General features: G+C 41.9%; 1 protein-coding gene across 2 annotated transcripts in view; it reads right to left on the reverse strand.

Annotated features, from left to right (window-relative positions):
- Positions 1-645: 645 nt before the first annotated feature.
- sema3aa (sema domain, immunoglobulin domain (Ig), short basic domain, secreted, (semaphorin) 3Aa) overlaps positions 646-22,297 on the reverse strand; it is a 33,347-nt gene continuing 11,695 nt past the window's right edge. The window contains exons 2-17 of one of the 2 annotated variants that reach the window (XM_010782277.1): positions 19,660-19,820; positions 18,241-18,303; positions 14,900-15,016; positions 13,826-13,916; positions 13,619-13,738; positions 11,516-11,658; positions 11,246-11,360; positions 11,074-11,143; positions 8,618-8,762; positions 8,312-8,531; positions 7,831-7,922; positions 7,667-7,708; positions 7,291-7,448; positions 4,614-4,681; positions 4,380-4,525; positions 646-3,351 (exon numbers count right to left, since the gene is read on the reverse strand). In XM_010782277.1, the coding sequence (XP_010780579.1) occupies positions 2,650-3,351; positions 4,380-4,525; positions 4,614-4,681; positions 7,291-7,448; positions 7,667-7,708; positions 7,831-7,922; positions 8,312-8,531; positions 8,618-8,762; positions 11,074-11,143; positions 11,246-11,360; positions 11,516-11,658; positions 13,619-13,738; positions 13,826-13,916; positions 14,900-15,016; positions 18,241-18,303; positions 19,660-19,820 (2,453 nt within the window). In that variant the 3' untranslated portion in view covers positions 646-2,649. Of the gene's footprint in view, positions 3,352-4,379; positions 4,526-4,613; positions 4,682-7,290; positions 7,449-7,666; positions 7,709-7,830; positions 7,923-8,311; positions 8,532-8,617; positions 8,763-11,073; positions 11,144-11,245; positions 11,361-11,515; positions 11,659-13,618; positions 13,739-13,825; positions 13,917-14,899; positions 15,020-18,240; positions 18,304-19,659; positions 19,821-22,297 lie in introns of both variants that reach the window. The other variant, XM_010782276.1, reaches the window with a different exon arrangement.

The raw sequence follows: 22,297 nt of genomic DNA on the forward strand, positions 1-22,297 counted from the left end.
AATTTCCCATTCGGTGCACCCCTAGTTAAGAATATTGAAGACTTATTTTTCTTCTTCTTATATTGAAGACTTGTTTTCACAGCAGTCATTTGACCTCACAGTAGGAAAAACCCAGGTGAAACTTATTGAGGTTAATTATGTCTCAGTTCCATCAAGTGTCCGAGTAACCAATCACAGTGAGCTAGCATCATGGTAGCTAACAAGCTCACCCTAATGTTCTTTCTAAACTTTTTAAAACAATAAATTGCTCCTGAATTTCAGCCATGTTTCTGTCGATGGCATCGGTAGTTCAACGTTTTCAAAAATGGAATACCCCTTTACGGTGAGGCTACATTGGTTTATAACAAACAAACATTGTCTGCAAAACGATTGACATTCCTATTAGCTTACTTTGTGTTTAGTACTAATTAGCACAAATTAGCATGCTAACACTAAGATAGTGGACATGCATTGTCATTCTGGGCATGTCATTCTCATGTTAGCATTTAGCTCCACTTTTAGCCTCACAGGGCCTAGCATGTCTGTAGTCTTTTATTTAATTTGAGTCCTTTGTGTTACCTTGGATACAATGTAGTGCAGCTGAGGACACTATGTGCAGAACGTTTTTAACTGAAATGAGAACAAAGAGACTTTTCTTTTGTAACGGAGATGTTTATTTAGACAACTGAATGCATGCCAGAAAGAACCTTTGTTACAGCAGTGGTAACTTCAGCTCTCTCACTTTTCTAACTCTGAGGGAGGGACCTGAATCAGGGACACAACCAACTTTGGACTTTTAGTAGAGGACACTATCTTGACTAATTTATTGCATTGACACATTACTCCTGTCTTAGGGGACAGGGGAGACAGGAGGTACCATAGTTGAGTTCTAGTTAAAGGAGTTTGGATCTTAACCAGCTTTGGCCAGAGTATTGTAGGTTGTGTTATCACTGTTTTGGCAAAAGGACAAAAGTAATTCACACCTTGCTTTAAGGGAACTTTACCTCTCACACAAAACACGTAAAGAGACGATAAAAAAGATGCACTTACTGTAGGTAGCATTCACATGCAGTATAACGTGTCTTCTCCTTCAGACTAGGTTTAACATTTTTCTCCACTATTTCTTACAGAGATTCACAGCTAAAGTTTTTCAGTTTGGGGAATTATCTTACACATAATGGATACCGGATGAACAAAGAAATGTTGAATGGATTTGGGAGAAATTAAAATAAAATGAAATAATCTGCTATGAAAGTCAAAAGAGACAAAATTGTGCTTATCGTTGGTCGGATCTCTGTCAAATATGTAGTAATGACACAAACCCCTGTACTCATATCAACCCTTTTATCCCCAAAAAGGGATTCCTTGACACAATTTCAGCCAGTTGGTCCATCAAAGCTTCCTTAGTTCCCTCTGCCATTGTTTCTCCCAATATATTGATGAGCCAAAAATACCATAATATCAAAAATAAATGCAACCCTTTCACAAAACAATGAGCAATAAATAATAATCAAGTGGTGTTCTTGTACTGTATATGTACTGTATATACACAGAGTTAAGTTTGTTGTATATATGTACACAAAACAACTGGCAGTCTATTTCAGACTGGGTTTTTAGCATAGCCTACAACTGGAATCCGTGCCCAGATTCTTTAAATCCCATAAAAAGCAACAACATCATAACTTACACCGAATCCTGGAGAGCAGTAGGGATAATGCACAATGAGACTACTATGTTGCTTGTAACGTTTTGCCCCCAAAATAGAATCACTGGTCTGGAAAGGAAAGACAATATAAAAGGAAAACTTTTTAGGGAGGGTGTAACAAAAAAAAAAGCCTCTAGAATTCCATAAAATAACTAGCTTATTAAAACATTGATTGACGACAACATGCACAATGCTTTCCCAGCCTCGGTGGAGAAATGATGAAGCACTTTCTCTACACCGCAGCATGACTTTGCAGTTTTTGCTTGTATTAATGCTTCTATCTGTTTTTAAACAACATAAGGGGCCACTGGTGCAACCCTTTCCCTTTTCTCCTTTAAGGGTTCTGTTGCATGTCTTCACTCCAAAGACTAGATGGAAGGCTCTTTCTCCTCAAACAGTTTTTCAAAATAAGAGTTTTTAATCCATTCCATGAACACTCATCTTGCAGGTCACATGCTCAGGCAGTGAGGACAGTGGATCATTTCTGCTTCCATAAAAGTCTGTGTATCTATAAATGTCTCCACAACTGTCCTCTCAGCATAGTAAGTCCCTCTGCGTATGAACAAACACCTCACTAAACATTTTTGTCCCAGTCTTATTTTAGTAGCTTATGTACAGGAGGTTGAAGTGTCTGCCAGGCAGTATCCCAGGCAACCAGCCATATCTTCACACATTTACAGTATGCATTCCAGTTTTCAGTCCTCTGTTAGTCTTTGTCCATTTCATTTGTGTCTTTGAATTGGAGTGTGTTGTTGTGACATGATGGCAGCTCTTGTATTTCTACTTTTCTAAGAGTGTGAGCTGCTGTTTTCTTATTGGTTTTGCTTTCATGACGAGGTCACTGAATCATACATTGGACACACAATCTATAGAATGTGTGTGTGTGTGTGTTATGTGTGGATGCATGGGTTTGTGCTTGTGTGTGTATATCTGGTTGCATGTGTGCATCTCTGTGCTTTTTTCCCTCAGACGCTACGTGGGGGTCTTTGAAGCTCGTGGGTCCTCCTGTTGCGTCCCTTCTTACTTTCCTGCATCCTTCTCCACTTGGCCGTTTGATGGCTGCCCGCCCGAGACCCCCCCGAAGCCGGGGTCCCCTTCTGTCCATTTTGCGTCCTCGAAATGTTCTTTGGTGCCTGGCCAATCAACGTACCCAGATTTGGTTGAGTTTTCTGGGTAGGCTGACCTTGTGTTGGCACGTCGACAGTTGGATTGTCACCCTTAGGCCATGGCCCCCTCTGTGGGGGATTGGCTTGCTGCTTCTGGGCATTTGGCGCCAAAGCTTTAGGCCGTGCCGCCGGGTTAGAGGCACCTGTGCTGTCGGTTTTACCGTTGGGCGTCTTCACCCTCTTCTGTTTGCGCTCTTTCTTCCAGACTCGATCACAAAACTCCTCCACGCTGTTGAGGTCTGGGTGGTCCAAGAGAGACAGGAAATCTCTATACCACAGCCTGTGCTTGGGAGAGTGACCTCCCCCGCCTCCCGCGCTGGAAAGTCCGGGCAGGATGTCACCCAGTTTCTGAGCGGGGATGACCTGGAGGTTGAGGCGCAGCAGGGGCTGTATGAAGCCGTGTTCCACAGCCTGGCAGTGGTAGACACCTGAGTCCGACTGGGTCAGGCTGCGTATGAGCAAACCCTGGTCTGTATTGAGAACCCGGTCATCGAGCTTGATCTGGAAAAAGAGAAAATAAGTCAGAGGAATGAATTGATAGGGAGAAATTAGAACAAACAGACAACAGCAAAGCACAAAAGTCCTTGATCTGAGTGTGAGTAAACAGGGGTCATAAAAATAAATAAAATATTAGATTTTGATAAATGATTGCCGATGCCAGAGGTGAAAGAAGTTCTCAGATCTTGTACTTAATTTTGTAAAATTTGCATTCAAAATATAATCTAAATCTACTTAAAGTACCAAGTATTATTCATTCTGCAGATTGGTCCATTTCAGAATAATATATATGATGTGTTTTATAATGATTGATCATTAAAGTGTTATCAAAGCTGGTAAAGGTGCAGCTAGTTTGAATGACTTTGTATACTGCAGGGTAGCTTGTGAATTTACTCCAGGTGGAACTAAAGTCTGATTCAAGAGTTGATTATATTTCCCATTTTCTTAATCCAAATCCGCAAAGTAACTAAAGGTATTACATACATGTAGTGGAGTGAAAGTACACAATTCACCTCTGAATTGTAGTGGGGTAGAAGTACAAAATTGTACGTAACTTAGTTACTTGACACCACTGGCCAAAGCTATGGAAGGAAAGTGTTTTTCTAATGAAATAATAATCTGTTAAACTGTGTTCTGTGTCTGATAAGCCTAAAATAATCATGGATCTATTACTCAAACTGGACTTCCTGGATTTAAATTCAACCCTGTACCCAATAACCCACGGAACGAATGCCCCGTTAAACAAAAAGAGCCACAGCAGAAACTCAGGCCAAATGAAATGGATAAAGCATGGGGTCAAAAGTAAATCTAAACATCCACACCCCTAGGTTATCAACTTTTCTAGGTCACTAAGTTTAAAGGTCAAAGAGTTCAGAGATCCTTACAAGATAACACAGGGAACTGATTTTTGCAGAGATGATGTTTTGTTTGCAGCAATTGAATTATCCCACAAATTCAATTAAGTTAAAGTTCAAATGTGTGACTTTTGCAATCACCCAGCTGCATTTGAATCAGCGATAACGTGAACACACCTCGTGCTTGCGCTCGTCGTTGGGCTTCTGCAGCTGCCAGTAGATGAGCGCTCTCTGAGACTTGGGGCTGCACTCCAGGAACATGCTGCTGTTCTCCACACCGTACACATTCCTGTCCTCCATGCCGCCTAAGCCGGCTGTGTCTTCTGCTCACACAAACACACACAGGTTAGGGGAAAGTGTGTAGCAAGAAGAGGAGAGAGCGTACTATGTGTGTTCGTGTGGAGTCATTACCATGATGCTGGAGATCCGAGCACTGTGAGAGAGGGTCTCCGTTTCTGATGTCCTGTCGTCTGGTTCGCCTGGGGGAAACCACAGAGAAAGTTAATGGCTGTAGAGCAGGGGTGTCGAACAGAAGGGGTGACTTTGCAAAGTGTAAAAATTACAGAGAAGGCATTAACTGCATTTTGTATGTATAAATGGTCTACATTTACAAGGCGGGGGATAACTTAATTCTCTTCCTCAATGGTTTCCACTTTGTGGTGGTGGTCAGGATTACTACACAGATGTAGAAATGAATGTAAAATAATTTTTAGATATTATTCTGGATCATAAGTCCTGGATGGATATCCTCGTGGATTCATCTTCCTATTATACACACATGCTTTTCCAAACATTTGGTCTACCTATGTTGCAAATGTATTATCTTTTCAATTTACACACGGCATCTATTGCACGTCTGTCCGTCCCGGGAGAGGGATCCCTCCTCTGTTGCTCTCCCTGAGGTTTCTCCCATGTTCCCCTTTAAACTGTGGGTTTTCTCTGGAAGTGTTTCCTTGTACGATGTGAGGGTCTAAGGACAGAGGGTGTCGTATTGTCATACTGATATTCTGTACAAACTGTGAAGTCCACTGAGACAAATGTAACATTTGTGATATTGGGCTATATAAATAAACATTGATTGATTGATTGAGATATTTAAAAGTTGTTTTGATCATGAAGTAAAATTATATAAAACTATATTGTTTAGTTCCAGATACCAGTGACTACATTTGTCTGCCTTTGTAGATACACTGTGATCTGTAAGTTGTAATGCACATGTGTAAATGATAACGTGGGGCAATCAATTGTTGTAATTGCACTTATTTGTTTCTAGATATGTCAAGTTGTTCATAATAGTTTGTAAAAAGATAGTTCATTAAATGTGAACATTTATTGGTTATTATGCTAGGATTTTACTGGTCAGGCCCACTTGAGATCAAATCTAGCTGTATGTTGCCTTGAACTAAATGAGTTGGGCCCCTCTGCTGTAGAGGGTGTACTGGTAATTTAAGCAACACATGTTCAACAGAATAGACCAGAAATTCACGTTCTGTTCTCTGTACTATTTAATTTCAACCACTAGGGGGCAATGTTACACAATACTTTTTCAGCTTCACTGGAGACTGGGTATTCGTTGAACCTTTACCCCAGTGTTAAATCACAAGAGTGGAAAAAAGTAAAGCCTGGCAGAATGTTACGAAACATAAACCTGCCGAGCAATGAAACAGCGTGCCTCATTGCGTTCCGATGAGCCGTTATTATGAAACACATAAGACATTGTTTCGCCCTTGCAAAGCCTCGTAAAAGCAGACCCACTCTCTGTCCCCTCGATATTAAAGTCCACCGTGTCATTCGGCTTTTTTTTTACTGCCTGACAGCGAGGAGTTTTCACAGCCTGGCTTTGCAGAGTAACTGCAAATGTTCCTGTTCCTAATTGTCATGGTCATGTTTAAAATCTCTGACAGGCCCTGTACAAATCAAAGTGAGGTGAGGGGAAGGGATGTTAAGAAGGAAATAAAGCAGAGGAAGATGTAACAAAGAAACAGATGCAGAACGGTCAGCACGTGTTTGAATTCACATCAAATATGCCCACTAACATCCTTCTGTGTCCCATCCATACAGTAGATGCTGCTCTCACACATGTCCTTCCTCTGTACGTTTCCTGGGATAACAATCCTGTCTTTTTCATCTGGTTCTCATTCTGTGGGGGAAAATATTTGCAGCGTGGAGGAGAGGAGCCGATCCTGGCCTTAACCACGGGGTGTGCCACCTCTTCTGTAACCCTGCCAAGCTGGAGTATACCCACTGGCCTACTTCTGCTGGTGTGAGAAGTTCTGGATGAATGAGATGCAGGGGTGCAGTGTGTGTGTGTGTGTGTGTGTGTGTGTGTGTGTGTGTGTGTGTGTGTGTGTGTGTGTGTGTGTGTGTGTGTGTGTGTGTGTGTGTGTGTGTGTGTGTGTGAGTGAGTGAGTGAGTGAGTGAGTGAGAGAGAGAGTGTGTGTGTGAGTGAGTGAGTGAGAGAGAGTGTGTGTGTGTGTGAGAGAGAGGGCTGTGGTGGTCAGCCTAATCCCACTGGCTACGGCAAAGGGTAATTTGAGGGTGTGTGTGTTCATACCTCCTGGCTTCAGGGTGAAGTGGTCAGACAGCTCCTGTTGGCTATAATTTAGTGTGTGTGTCACTTTGGGTGGATGTATATTCGTCAGTGTGTGTGTGCGTACATCACGGCTGTAGGGCGAGGGATCACAGCTCAGAACAACTGTTACTGGCAGAAGTTACAACCCAGGATGTTGGATTGTACCTCTTGGAATGCACACTGAGTATTTAATCACTGTATTTTGTGCCCGTGTATTATTCCGACTGCAGATTACTTCCATGTTTAGATGTTTTGGCACTTACGTGTACTTTTTTTGGATTCACATCACTTGCAAATAGGCCGGTGTCGGTCGTGGTCTACAGAAACAAGGTTGTACTGATATGCCCTTGAGCAACGCATTTAAAGCCATTTACAACAGCGGACTGCAGGTGCACTGATAACTCCCAGGTGCATGACGGAATTATTACAAAGGCAGGATGTGGCTGAAAAGCATGCAGGCTCAGCAAACCCCTCGGAGGATAAATAGAGGTCAAAGATGTGCGTGCGTGCTCCTACCTCTTGGCGGTCGGAAAGTATCTGGAGCACTCGCTGCCGTCCCAGGCGCAGTAAGGGTCTCTGGCCAGGCAGCACTCGGCACAAGCTTTCCCATACACCTCGCAACGGTGTAAAGACATCTGTGATACACCCAGGCCAGAGCCGAGGTACAGCTGTTGCTGTGGGAGAGAAAGACAGAGCGAGGATGTGCAAATTAAGTATTCCTGTGAGGCTCAGTTGGAAAAGGTTTGTAAAAAGAAGTAGGTTGTGAGTTTGGCCCTCAGTAGGCACATTTATTCTCATATCTCAGTGTTTGCCTAAAGGCCCAGAAGCTCTCAGTTCTAGCCCTGTCAACAGCTTCTGGATAAATTATTATGTGCTGGAAAAAAGTCTTTACCTGCTTGGTCGACAGCTCCATGGCAGTAATGGGAGTCGGCTCCTGCTCAAAACAAACATAGCACAGCTGCTTTAGTACCACATCTATGGACACGGTGTGTATTTCTATACTGTAAGGCATCAGCGTCATAAACTGCTGTTAACACTTCATATTTATGGTCTTACCCTAAAGACAGTCATCTCCTCCAGAACCACCTCTTCCAGGTCGTGCCAGCTCTCTCTGGGGATTGTCACCACCTTCAGCACTGTGCCCACGTCTGAAAAAGATATACCATTAATATTATTATAATAATTTGTCAAAAATCTACATCTAAACCGGCCTTCACATGAACGGCGGTAAAATCACTGCTTGAAGTGGGAGGAAAAAGTGCCAGTACACTTTTATCTACATATTAGCAGGCGTATCAGTAAACCATTATTACATTGAATAACAAGCAAAGTCTCTCTCAGTGTGCTCCAAGTTTAATTATACTGCCATTTATTGAAAATAGTAGTACAATATCTATAAGTGGAGCTGAACCCCTTCACAACTTAAATCAAATAGTGTAGTATGAAAATAATAGAACTACTAGAGTAGATCACTTTGAGCACGTTGTTTAAAATGCAAATTAGCGGGCATCAAAGGACAAACTGTGAAATGTTGTACCTGTCCCGATGAACATGACGTCGTACTGTCCGTCCTCGGCCTCCACTCTGTCCACCACCAGCTGGGAGAACTGGTAGTCCACGTCTGTCCGCACCATGATGGGACGCCCGCCTATCGGGTGCACCGGGTTGTACATGGCAGGGTGTCCCCTGGCGAAGGTGATGACATCATCAGGGAGGTCCTTGGTGGAGTCGAATCCTCCAAATGTCTTGCTGGGGCACTGAGGGTATGACCAGAAGGTTAGTTTAAATGATGACACTGAAGAAATCTCTTTATTTTAGGACTATTGTTATTGTGGAGACTCACAGTGCCAGGGCGGGGGTAAGGCACCCTCCCTTGGAAAGGCACCCACTGGTAGTTGGGTCCATCTCTGTGTGCGTAGGAACCCAGGAAAACCCTCCTGATGTCGGCCATGTTGTACATGCACACTGCTGAGCCCTTAAAGATGTTACTGTGGAGAAAGGGAGAGAAACGTAGAAGGGATGAGACCAAAACAAAGAGTTAAAGGATGAAGAGAGGGAGAGGGCGGGGAAAGATGACAGAGACATAAATGATCGGTCACAAGACAGGGATTAGGAGCTTGTGAAATACTGAAGAAAGACAACAAAATGACCATTCATCGCACAAAGACAGAGCAGAGCAGGGTTGTCATGACCTAAGTATACGAATGACAGATTGGAACTTCTAACTGATTGCTTCTAGCCTCTTGAGAACAGACAGGAATTTGGGCACACCACCAACAAAGCAGGAGACCTGGTTCACAGCATACTTGGAATCCCCTCCGATATTTAGCCCTCGCTTCAGCTAGATGATCGGATTTTAGTTTCACTTGCCAGACAAGGTCCAAAGCAGGCAAGGTCAATCATTCACGCAAAAAGGACGGAATTTGGGGGATTTTATTTCAATTTAAACGATGTCCCGAGTCATCCGGAAGACAGCAATCTGAGCCGTGGTTCATCAAAGTGTTGGGCGTTTTACTGGAATATTCCAAGAGATATTTCGTAAATGAGTCATTTGAATATTCCTGGAGCTGTTTTTTTGCGCACCATGAAGTCTATTAACCTCTGACCACATGTAATCCAGATTGGTTTCACATTTTTAAAGACTTGTCATTTTTTGCTTGAAGGTTACATGTGGAAAAATTAAGTTAATTAATCAGCTTTTTGTCACTTTTTACAGATGGCAGATTTTAATTTGGACAGTCAGTCTCTTGCATGAGCGAGAAACCAAATTCTTCAATAAGATTTGGGACGTCCTTTGTCTTTCTGAATGCAATGGGAAGTTGTATCAGACTAATTAGGGATGTGGCTGGCATACACGCAGCCCACAGTACTCACCAAAGCACAGAAGATGAATGGATTAGCATTTGAAAATGTTAATTACAGCGAAATTCAATTAACTCCAGGGGCAAAATAAAAACCACTCCAATACCCATGCTTTTAGAAGAAGGGCGAACATGTGTTTGTGCAGATACACACAGTTTGAGACAGAGGAAATGCAGTTAACCCCACAAGAACACACACACACACACACACACACACACACACACACACACACACACACACACACACACACACACACACACACACACACACACACACACACACACACACACACACACACACACACACACACACACACACACACACACACACACACACAATCAAACATTGATCTGTCAGTGGCAGCTTCTTTGTGCCTCATTAAGCAGTGATATTAAAAGCCGGTCCCTCGGAATCTCTGCCCTATTCATCTCTGAAAAGCGGCCACTTAGAAAACCAATTAAACCACTCTAATTCCTCAATGCCCTATAATTGAATTTTAAAGCGTGTATGTGTGTGTGTGTGAGTACAAGCACACATTTGGGTGAGAAGGGTGTGTACCCACCAGAGACCTTTTGCCTCGAATACAGTTCTGAGAAGCCATACGGGGCTGGTGATGCAAGGCGCCCGTCGGTATGCGTCTTATCATTAGCAGTGATTGATGGTGAAGTGTTTGTCCTCTTTTCAAAGCAGTTTGGAGACACTACCGGACACAAAATCCCCCCCTCCTCCTTCCTAAATGCAAATTCATCATCATCATGATAAGTGCTGCCATCTGTGCCATTTCAACTCACTTATCTGCGTCGCCCCATGCCTTCACCTCTCCGTATGCTTCAATAGAGCCCCACCCGGCCTTGGAGAAAAACCCCATTGAATGCTGGGGCGAGAGACGTGCGTTCCTGCTGAGTGAATATCATGTTTCTCTCGCTCCCTCCTGCTCTATAATCTGATTTCCCTACAAGCCTCTGCCAAGGTTTCAGTGAAACGGGGGGACAGGTAGGGAGGAACAGGGGGAATCGGCTTAAAGCAATATCCATTCTGAGATGTGGGGAAGGGAACCATGTGAGGGGCAAGCTACCATAAGACACCTGTAAGTGGATTACGAGACGGGGAGCGCTGTCTGGGAATTTGACGCAGGCACGCCTGGCCGCTCGCATTCTGCCATGTCATTTGGATGGTTAGGAAATTACAGATAAAAGGACGGAATAAAAGATTTGAAAAGGAATAATCCCTGAAAGGAAATATGAAGCGTGTGTACTTTCCGAATACCCTGGAAATAACCTGTCAAGAACGGTTGCCCGTTGAATTTGTATCAGCTCCTTGTGATCTCCTAGCAACTAATCAACAAAACAAATATGATACTACCAGCGTCTTTCAAGCTGTTTGAGAATGTGAGTCTTTGCACGCACATTTTAAAGTCAGACAAAAAAAGATCTGTACCTGGATGTGGTGAATACGGCGTAGATAACCGGATTCTTCGGGTCCTTGGAGCTCATTAGAAACACGTCCTCTGAAAATACAAAGCAAGAATGAGTGACGGTGATGTTTATTAGCAGCATTTAAAAGAGAGTGTGTCAAGCTTACTTTTTATAAATAAAGAATACACACTTACGTAGCTCATCAAAGTGTGTATCAATGCCGTTGATCCCTGGCACTGAACACATTAGCCGGGCTTTAAGGAAAGTGGTCCACTTGTTAACAAGACTCCTGTGGCCCCCCATGTCATTCTGTAGGGCACAAATACAAAGAACTAAATACATTTTTGCTAAATCTGATACACACATGTAGTGATTTTCTCTTCAACCATGCAGTTATGTTAAAATGTATTTCCATTGTTTTCGGATTCAACTGTGATTAGGGTTTTGTATGTGTGTGTTGTTACCTTACACAGTTGTCCTATCCTGGCGATGGTAGCTTTGCCCGTGTGCTCTCCGTCCATGGCGTTCTCTTTGAAAAACAGGAAGACCTTGTCGTCTTCAGGGTTGTCACTCTCTGGGATCAAGTGAACACCTACAAACCTGGGGTCTGGAGGGGAAAAGGGGAAATGAATAAAGCCCAGAAACAACACTGCAGGCAGTCAAAAGTGCATACATGTGTTCATTCACACTTGAAGCATACAAAAACGTACACAAACTAATGTTTTACGATCCAACCTCCGCCCCGATGACAATCCCTTCACCCCTATTTTACACCTCCGAAACCAAATCCCCCGTGATATTCTCCAGTCACGGCTCAGTAATAACAGCCATTCACTTTACACCCTGGTGTTACAGTATCTGACTCTACCCCAAGTGAGCGCTCCAAGCCCAAATCCCACATAACCCCTTTCTCTGGGCCACATCCTCGAAAACACACATGGCTCTGATTGTCCCCGGTAACACTTGAATAAATGTATCTCGACTTTAAGCACAAGAGGAAATCAAAGCTAAAGTGGCCAGCCGAGGCCTTAGGGCCGGGACATCTTCTGACAGAGGGAAGGGGAGAAAGTGGCCACAGTCACTGAGGCGTCGTCACGCGTAAAACGAGCCTGTGTCTGAAAGCTCGAGGGGTTAGCTGTTAAGAAACAAGCAGTGCCATGTTTCGCCTGCATGGCCGTTTAGGATATAAAGTAACTGTGAAAAAGACGACTGTAGCCAAAGTGGGAAGCAGATTTATAAGCGCTGTGCGGGTGCGAGACCTCTGTATGAATCATGCGTACCACCACACAAGCCTCATTGCTGTTTTGTGAATATGTGCTATTAAATCTACACATTCATAAATCCAATCTCACGTGCCCTCGCATACAAAAACAGGCTGAACCATTGAGGTCATAACATTTATTACATTTCATTCCCAACAAAAGGCTACTGTATTCAGTGATTTCAGTCGTGTTTCAATCCAACCTGAATGTTGAATGAGAGGGCATTAAAGGGTGAAGAGATGTGTAAATAAATTGCCTGAATAAAGACTAACAAAGCCAAAGCTACCGTTTAACCCTGAATCCTTTCCAGATCTAGCTGCTGTTGAGGATTAATTCCCAATTTGATTTCTAGTTACATTTGAGTACCATGTAACCATGTTGATAAAGGCTTAATATAATATCCCCAACCTGGTAATCCATGCAATTACAATCCCCCCTTTGTGGGGAAGGAGTTTTGCTGAGTCGAATGGATACAATCCCAAGAGTATTTGTTTGAACACGGTGAAAGATCGATGGGGATTAACGCTCTAACAATGGCTTCTCCTTTTTAAATCTCTCTTTATGAATATGTCACAGCAATCAGCACTGCAAAGAACGGTGTTTTCGATGGTGCTGGGGGAGGGGGGAGGGGGTTGAAGGGAACGGAGTGGAATTCGACTCCACTACAGGAAAACAGCTGAGAGCGGATTAGTTCTGTGGGAAAGAGGCGGAAAAAAAGGATGGCACAGCTTGAGGGGAAAGTTCAAACTGACCTTTTGTGGCTCCCTAAGTCCTCTGCAGTGCCGAAAGATAGACTGAACGGTCAATAACCCTCACTGCCGTGCTAATCTTACCAGCACAGGCAAATCCAGTGACTCTGTGAATGGGCTCTGATATCAGATTTCTGCACAAGAATGGGAATGGCTGGAGACGTGATAATTTAATGCTCCAATGTCCATTGAAAGGCTCAATGGATTTCTTTATCCAAAACTGACCAATGTCAAGGGTTTACTTCAACCATGTATCGAAACATTGAGGTTTATTTGGACAGCAATGTGTCCAATTTTGCTTACATTTTTGTTGGAGTATGTGAGTTTCCAAAATATGTTTTATCCATCTTTTTGTCTGACCAGTTTAAGCTTCATCTGTAAGCTTATAGATATAAATAGCCTCTTAAAACCCAGGAAATGCAACATATTTGAGTAGACCCTGTTTTTTGTGCAACTTCATCAAATTAAGTTGCACAAAAAACAGGTTTTCTCGGGACTCGGGAGTATAACTTAGTTATTTGTGACCATTTCACTTGCTAATAAAAAACATTTTTACCATTCAGCCATCTTGAATCATGCTGCTCTGTTCTGATTGGATGTTGATCTCCAAGAGTACGGAAAATAGCGAAGTCCCTTCCCATGAAATCTGCAGATGTGCCAGAGTACAGCTCTCCATCTGCCAGTGAAGAAAATGCAGTTATGAATAAAGGTCTGATGTGAACATGTACTTCCTGGAACTAATCAAGGCTGGAACCCAACTCACCGATCAAAAGCGAGGCTGACAGCATTTTGGGGTCATAGGGGCTTTTCCCGCGGCCATTCTCGAAATGCGAGGACAGTCGAAAGAGGTTATCCTGTGGAGGAAAGGGTCAAAGTTCAAAATGAGGCCAGTGAAAGTCGCATTGACCCTGGTTAAGAAGGTACATTTATAGCCTGTGTTTCAAATTACAGCAAAATCTCATTTTAGAACACTCTGTTTGGGATTGGGTTTTTGCCAGGCTTGGTCAATAATATGTTATTTTACACCACAGTTGTGCAACCACAAAGAATGATGAGGAATAAAGTAGGATCATGCAGCAGTGTCTTTGAATAGTCACAAAAGAAAGACCCAACATCTCATGTTTCTTCAAATCAATAACTGACAACAGTTCTATAAACTCAAGTGAACTCACGCCGGGTCTTCTATACTCAAAACCTGCATGGTGCAGGCAGTCTTTCCCCTCACTATTGTGGGGCTGCAGAACCCATGCCGGTACATTGATTAATCCGGAGGTCTTTATCAAGATGACTGATTAAACTTTTATAGGGGAGAGGTTGTTTCATTTCCACCAGCTGAAGTCGAACCATGTAGTGACCACTTTTTCTTTCCACTTCTACACAAAAGAAAACATTGACCAGAAGATAATCAATGAAGGGAACTGCTACTGCTGTGCTTGACAGAAAATGGTGTGTGTCTGTTTGTGTGTCCAGCCAGTGTGGTTGCTTGCTTACTTTCTTTTAAGGGAAAATACTTTCTGTCATTACACTGAAAAAACTGAACCGTTGACTAATGAAGTGTATTATGTGAAAACATTTCACATAACTGTATTAAGTTAGTCAAAAAAAAAAAAAATGAACCTAATATTCTTTATTTAAACCTACTATTCTTGCTTTCAACTAACCTAAAACAGATATGTGAAATCTGTTGATACAATAAATTTAATAAAAATCAACGTTTCAGTTATTTCAGTGTACTTTATTGTAGCTTTTCACGACAGATGAACCCTAATGCCCAATTGAGAACTAAATGACATAAGCATTGATATAACTGATTACATTTGAAACACCATTGGATTACCTCAGCCCTCTTGCCCATTTCCAGAAAAGAACAGATGGGGTGGAAGGCTCCTGTGCCGCAGATGTACAGGTGGGTCTGGTTGAAGGGCTGGAGGACCCGGATGAAGTTAGAACACTCCTTCTGGAAAAGAAAGGAGACGTGGCAGATCAAAACCCCAAATTTCATGAAGTGAAATATACATCTGGCAAAGAAATTGAAATACATGATGTGACTGTTATACCAGTCTCTGTTTATGTAGAAATTCAACCTGTATTATATATGTATGGCCTCACAAAGCATGTGAAACTAAGAGATTATAAGCATTAACCCCCAAAAAACCTCCTACACGTCATAAAGTGTGAATTAAGTTTGATCCTTTATGAAAATAGCGTTGACACTTTTAATAGAGAAAGGCGTGATTGGCTTGAAAATGGAGAGTAATAGGAAGCAGAGAATAATGGAGAGAAGAGAAAAGCTCTGTTGGAACTCTGTTTAAAGCGGGGAATTTCCAGTTGGATTTGAAATGAGAACCTGAGTCTCCTTCAAGGAAATCCCACCTGTATCTCAAATCAGGCAAAATGTAGCTCAGATCTTTAATGATCCATATGTTTGAATTTACCTAGGGGGTTTGGGTTGGCTCTCCAGCACATGTTGATAGTCCCAGTGGTGTGAGACTGTTTATCAGAGTGCTAATCAACGGGATTGGTTAATGTAGGAAGGTTATTAGCAGCCTCGAGGAGTTGATTTGGGCACATGTGTTTAGGAGATTAGTCTGGGGTTTTCCTTATTATATACCGGTACATGCTGAATGTCCACCTAACACATAAGTCGACATTGGCTCTGGGATTTGGAAACGCAGCGCACATCACATGCAGGCAGATAAATTATCTTTTAACACATGCACGCTTCGGGCTACTAAACCTCACCAACATTTCATTTTTGCTGATGTCTCTCTTATGAGACATAAATGGATCTGAAGCTGCACTGAGATCAGGTTGGAGTGAAAATTATTTCAAACACCAAATTAACTTGAATCACACACTGCACCGCTTCCTTGGTAACTGGCTTGAAGAAAGACTTTGATCATTTAGTCAAATTCATAGAGGCTGCATGGCTAGCATCCTGTTAGCTTACCCATGCATAAGATGAAATGACAGGGAAACAACACAAGAAAGAATCCCACACAAAAACCCACAGTAAAAACACAATCTGTTTTTTTTACTATTCCTATAGGAAAGTTAGAGGAGCTATAGATAGACTGCTATACATTTGGTCAAAGCTAAGCTAGCAGTTTTTCCCATGTCTATATAGCGAGCTATGCTAACAGCTTCAAATTGAACCTAAAGACATTAGAGTGGTGTTAATCTTAGTGTCCAACTTTCAAATAAGCATATTTTCCAAAATGTCTTTATGTCTCAAAACTGTTTGTTGAATATGAAATTTGATTTTAATGTAAAGTCTAAATATGAACATGTTGTAATACAAAACTGTAGCATGCTAGTGGTTTACAACTGACCAGGGTTTATTCGAGCATTCAACACCTTTAAATCATTAACCCACTACCCCTCGCATTTCCACAATTTATCAACAGGACCTTTGCCAAGTTCTCAGAGGAAGACTAAACTTTTCTTGTGGCCGACCTCAACTGTGTACGTCTCTGCGACTGTGTGACTTAATGACTTTACCGTCTGCAAGTTCTACGGTGGAACAGAGGGAGCACATGTGCCCTCACATCCTTCTCACGACCCTATTATATGCATTTCACCAACTCATATGATACCCCCCCCCACCCAATGTCAGCTCTGTTTAGCATTTGACAAGGCTGTCTGCAACTTTGCCTCATTAGCTATGTGGTAGGTAGGTTGCGCATAAACACTGACGTACGTAAGTTATGCAAGTCACTCAAACATGCCGCTCTGTCCTGCCCCCCAGGTGAAAAATTGTATCCCTGATCACAAACCATGTCATTATGTGAAAACCACAATACCCACAGAGGATACATGAGTCATAATTGGATGAAACCAATTACTCTTGCTTGACAGTGTATTGATGCTGATTTTCCATGGGAGAGAAGGGTGGACACATTTGTGTGTGGTTTGTATTTATTTGGATAAGTTAAGTGGATTTTGAGATTAGGTCCCAAAGTTAATATTATAAATGCATTGGAAGCATTTGTATTTGTCCTTTAATATGTGTAATAGCTGGAAATGATTTTGGAAATGACATCAGGCACTTCTACAAATATGTGATCCACACTCCAGGATGTGAACACTTTATTAGTTGAATCAAATGCAACAACCTGGGCCATGTTACACACTCATCCTGCTGCCAGAGAGAATGATACAGCCATCAGGCATTTTGGAGGGGGGCAGCTGTTACATTTGTTAAGCGGCTATAAATTGTGGTTAGAAGAAATGCATCACTTTGGGGAGCTCTGAATGCTTTAGTAATGTCCTAATCAAGGCCTCTCCATTCTGCACTAGTTCTCTGCTCTCACCGCCTCATTTTCAAGGGTAAACATTTTCACAGCACGCAAATACCTCATCATTGTGCTTTGTGTGATTTTGTGCTGCCAGAAAAAAAAGTATTTTTTCCACAGAGCGAGCGAAGGTGTAGCGTTGCTTGTGTAGTTGCGACTGTGTGTTTGGGCGAGAATCCCACAAAGCTGGCGGCGAGTTGGACCTGAGAAAAACCTCTGTGATTTGAAATGAGTATGTAATTCTGGATTATCCAAAAATCCCTGCAGCCGCTGCACTCCGGACTCATCCAGCCATGAAATTAAGATCAGATACCAGCACACAGAGAGCCTATCCAAACAGCAACACAGAGATAACACACACTAACACCATCACGCACGCAAACAATGCAGGTGGCATATAGTATGTGTTCAGCAAACTCCTGCACATGTGAGCTAACGCGCTGCGCCAGATAATGGGAAGTCAAACATTACACTCCCACATAAATATGCACACATGAGCACAATCTGAGGCACAAACATAAACATACTCCCGACATTAAAGTGTTTGTCCCGGCAGCTTATAACCTCTGAGGTAATGCGTCACTGTCCTAGAGGGACACTATGTACACCTCACTGTGACCGGACATCTGTCGTACAGTGTGTTTTGTTAAAGGTACCAGTGGGGGACGGCCTATAGAGAGTACAGAGTACTGAGGAGAGATGGATAATGGGTACTGGCTAATTTCTGATGCTCCAAACTTCTCTTATAGTGAATTTCTGCGACAATGCGCTTAAGAGTAAATTGAAGAATGGATGCAGGACAGACGTATAATTTGTGTAACAATGATGGCAATAATTATAGAGAAGACTTCAAACAATGATGCCATCATGAATGTGGACTTACCCCAAGGTCTTTTCCTGCCCACTTGCATTCATCCCTCTTCGAGGGGGTGGCAGGCCACGCAATCTGTGCAAACAAGAAGAGACAAAGTCATACTGGGCTGGAGGTGCAGAGCACAGATTTACATGTTGGTCCATGAAACATGAAGGCAGTGAGTCAATGCAGCGAATCAGGGGGAAGGGCACATTTGGATCATTCCAGGGGAATGAGAAATTGGCCTGATGTATATTGACAGCTCCTAGTTAACTCACTTCCTTATTTCCCTCTGCATTCCTGGTCATACCATACGTGTTGTGTGTACTTATGCATCATATCATGATGCATGCGGGGATTGCTTTTTAAACAGTATAATGATAGGGTGCATGAAAGTAGAGATGGAAAGGGGTTAAGGTGACTCGTAAACAAAACATGTTCTGTGTTTAGGTGAAATTGGATAACATACATGTGTAGGAACACGTAGGATTATTACCCTCCAAACTTGCTGTGGTGATTTAGACATTTCATATTGTCTAAATATGAGTTCTGGTTCAAATTATGGTATTAAAACTCCTTTCTACTTCTAAATCTTGAGCATGTGGTTGTACTTTGTCTAAAGAACATTGAGTTAACAAGCTTTTGCATCGTTGTTTTGGAAAAGATAGGACTTGTTGTGAAATAAATAAAGGCTTGTGCTGTGGGAAGAAATCTATCTGTGGCCCTCGGTGTCACATGAATTATAAACACACATGGCCAGAGTGTAAATGTGGAAGGCAATAATTATATACTAAGAATGCGATTGAGCAAACGTTCTTTTTGTTGGCCCTTCAGATGTGGATAGACAAAGGCAATGTATGCACATGCATTTGTATTTTTATACAATACACACACATTCCTCATTATATTCCTAGACTGTATCTCCTCTCTGGATCAGCTGAGTTCTCTGCAGCTCTGCACATTTTAGGGTAATTACATTAGATTTGCTTAATCACCTCTTTTTGGCCTTTATCTGATAATGATGCAAAGTTCAGAACAAAAGAGGGGGGAAAAATGCACATCCGAGCCAAGGGCAAAAATAATTAAGTAACACTCTCTGTCTCTGCATTGACTCTGTGTTTTTCAGCACTTTCATTCCCCTGCTCAGCTCTCTGCAGCCTGCAGGCAAGTCTGTGTCTATGATGGCAACCCCAATCTGATAAAAAGACTGTTAACCTAGTCCAGGTGGAGTAATGGAATTATGGACAGCCCTGTCTGGACCGAGACAGACAGTGGGAGGGATAGAGGGAGGGGAGAGAAATGTGGTGTAATGGACTCCAGAGGGAGAGGAGAGGAGAGAAAAAAATAAAAAGAGCTCAGATAACTCCTTGCTAACTGGACCAAAAGAACCTCATGCGTTGAACTCTCACACAAACCTATAAAATAAACCTAAAGTGTAAGGAGTTTTACCATTTTATGGTCTCTGTTGATGTTAACGAGGTCGAATGAGAAGATGTGGTCCTCTGCTCCAACCAGTAGTCTCCCTCGCTCCTCGTCCAATAGGAACGCGTCGTAGCTCGAGCTGTTGGCCAAGCCATTGAAGGTGACGAGGTTACTGGACTCTAACATCTCTGCAGAGAAAGAGGAGAACGAGTTAGTGCCGATCATGAATTGGGAATAACTAGCAGAAGACGAAAATATTGATAAATGAACGGTTTGAAAATGAAATCAGTTCCAGTTTTAAACATTTCACTACAGCAAGTTAATACATTATAAGTGTTGACTACGGAAATACATCTGCAGCAAAATGTGGACTATAATAACATAACTATTCAAACTTAAAATATCAGTATGACCCATGTTGAGTACTTATTAGTCAGAAAAAATATATATTTGCAATAGAAATGATTAGATGGTCGAGTGTTGGAAAAGTGTGCTTGTCTTTGCCCAAAATACAAAAATTATTCTGCCTCCCCAATCAAGATGCCCTGTTACTTTTTCATGTTTCCTTAATTGCTTTTCCACCCACGCATTTGCACACACAGACACACGTCAGTCAGGTATAGCGTGAGACATTTGAAGTGAACACAGCATGCTCCAATCAGGGACACGGTTCAGACTGCTCAGCCGTGTGATTGGTTGAATAATTCATATGGAGTCAGGGCCAGGGGAGACACTGTTTGTAAGTAAGTATGTGTGGGTGTGTGTGGCATGTAGCTGTAAATGGGTTATTATGTAAATCAGCGTTCAAGAGTTTGTCACTGCACATGGATTTCTGCGGAGTTCCTTTCAAGTGTACAACGTCGTAAAGTAGAGACTAACAATGTGCAGCCAAGATAAATGGAAACCAGCTTTTACATGTGGGTCAATGTCCAGCCAGACATCAGACAGTCAAGTTAATTTATAACCACCAGAGATCAGTTCCCACTTGGATATTAATCAGTAAATGTTAATACATGAAACATACGGAAGGTGCATCTACCTCTTTATTTTATTGTATTGATAATCAAGCTGAAATGCATCGTCGATTTTTGTTTTTAAAATGACAGAAAACCATTTAGATGATAATACCTTTAATAATTAGTAAAAGTAACAGAAATTCACTTTTTAAAATGAAAGATTCTGCTGTTTCTGTTTTATGGCACTGCAAATGTAATGTGATTATAAACCTAATATATGTATATCTGAGTGGGGTCCTGACATTGATAACATCCCCTTTTTTTTTAACATGTTTTTACATTTTGTAGACTAAGCAAATTATTCATTAATAGAAAAATAAGCCGATAATGAAAGATTCATCTAAATAATGTTAGCCCAATTAAAATATGTATTTAAATTACCACAATTGATACAACTGTATATAAAGAAACTTCATTAGCTACTCTTCTAACCCTTCATATCATCTAACGTTAATCTACTAATCTATTTTGTAGAACAAATGCTTGTCAAAATATCTATCTTTAATTATAACGAAGAGCCAAAGAAGGGGATCTCCAAGGTAATTGAATAGAGGCTCACACAATTATTGTGCAATTTTACAGACACATAGTTTAGTTTTAACATTATTATAATAAAGGTAACATTTGGTTTACAATAAAATGAGTAGAAATACTGTAAAAGACAATAACTTAATTAACTGACAAAGGAAGAATCTAGTAAATTACATTTTATGGAATAACCATGAGAATCAGAAGCCAAGTACATATCTTTGATGAAAGAGGGGAACAATTGTTAAATTATAAAACACAAAACATTTATAATGTCCAGGTAGTACGATCTGACAATTATGAGTATTAAAAAGCTATATCTTATAAACTGGTATCAATGTGTGCTTTCTCTTTCTTTCTTCTCCTGATTTTTCGATTGTCATGTAGTAATTTTTATGTATCTCAGTTTTTATTTTGTTATGTATGCCTTAATAATTTCTTAAAATGCAGACAAAACAAATAAAAAAAATGAACCCCTTCAGCATCAGCCTCCACTCGGTCCATTAGATAGACACCATGTGCTTCATATTTTCACTCCAGGTACAGCCTTCCAATACATCAGCCTCACCATCACACTATCATCCATCATCATCAGTGTCACCATACAGCACGGACACACGCAGGCACACAATATAGAAAACAGCACACACACACACACACACACACACACACACACACACACACACACACACACACACACACACACACACACACACACACACACACACACACAATACTGTAGTGTATATATAGCATAAACACATACATTCACACACACACACGGTCCGGTCGAAGCATTGTGATCTCACTGCAGCGCTCTGATTGACGGGCTGCTATAGGAGCCATCTGCGCCCCCTCACACTGTGTAAGATCTCGGACATCTGTGTCTACATAAAAGAAGGGATTGATGGTCGGGGAGATGGAGGTAGTGGTGTGTCGCCCGTGTGTGTGTGTGTGTGTGTGTGTGTGTGTGTGTGTGTGTGTGTGTGTGTGTGTGTGTGTGTGTGTGTGTGTGTGTGTGTGTGTGTGTGTGTGTGGAGTAGCTTATCTGACATCTAAATGTTGGAAAATGGTACATTCTAGGCTGTGAGCTCCCCGTTTGAGTGACTGACTACTCCTTC

The sequence above is a fragment of the Notothenia coriiceps genome, unplaced genomic scaffold, assembly GCF_000735185.1.
Source record: "Notothenia coriiceps isolate Sejong01 unplaced genomic scaffold, NC01 NC01_scaffold00024515, whole genome shotgun sequence".
In the NCBI taxonomy this organism is placed as follows: Eukaryota; Metazoa; Chordata; class Actinopteri; order Perciformes; family Nototheniidae; genus Notothenia; species Notothenia coriiceps.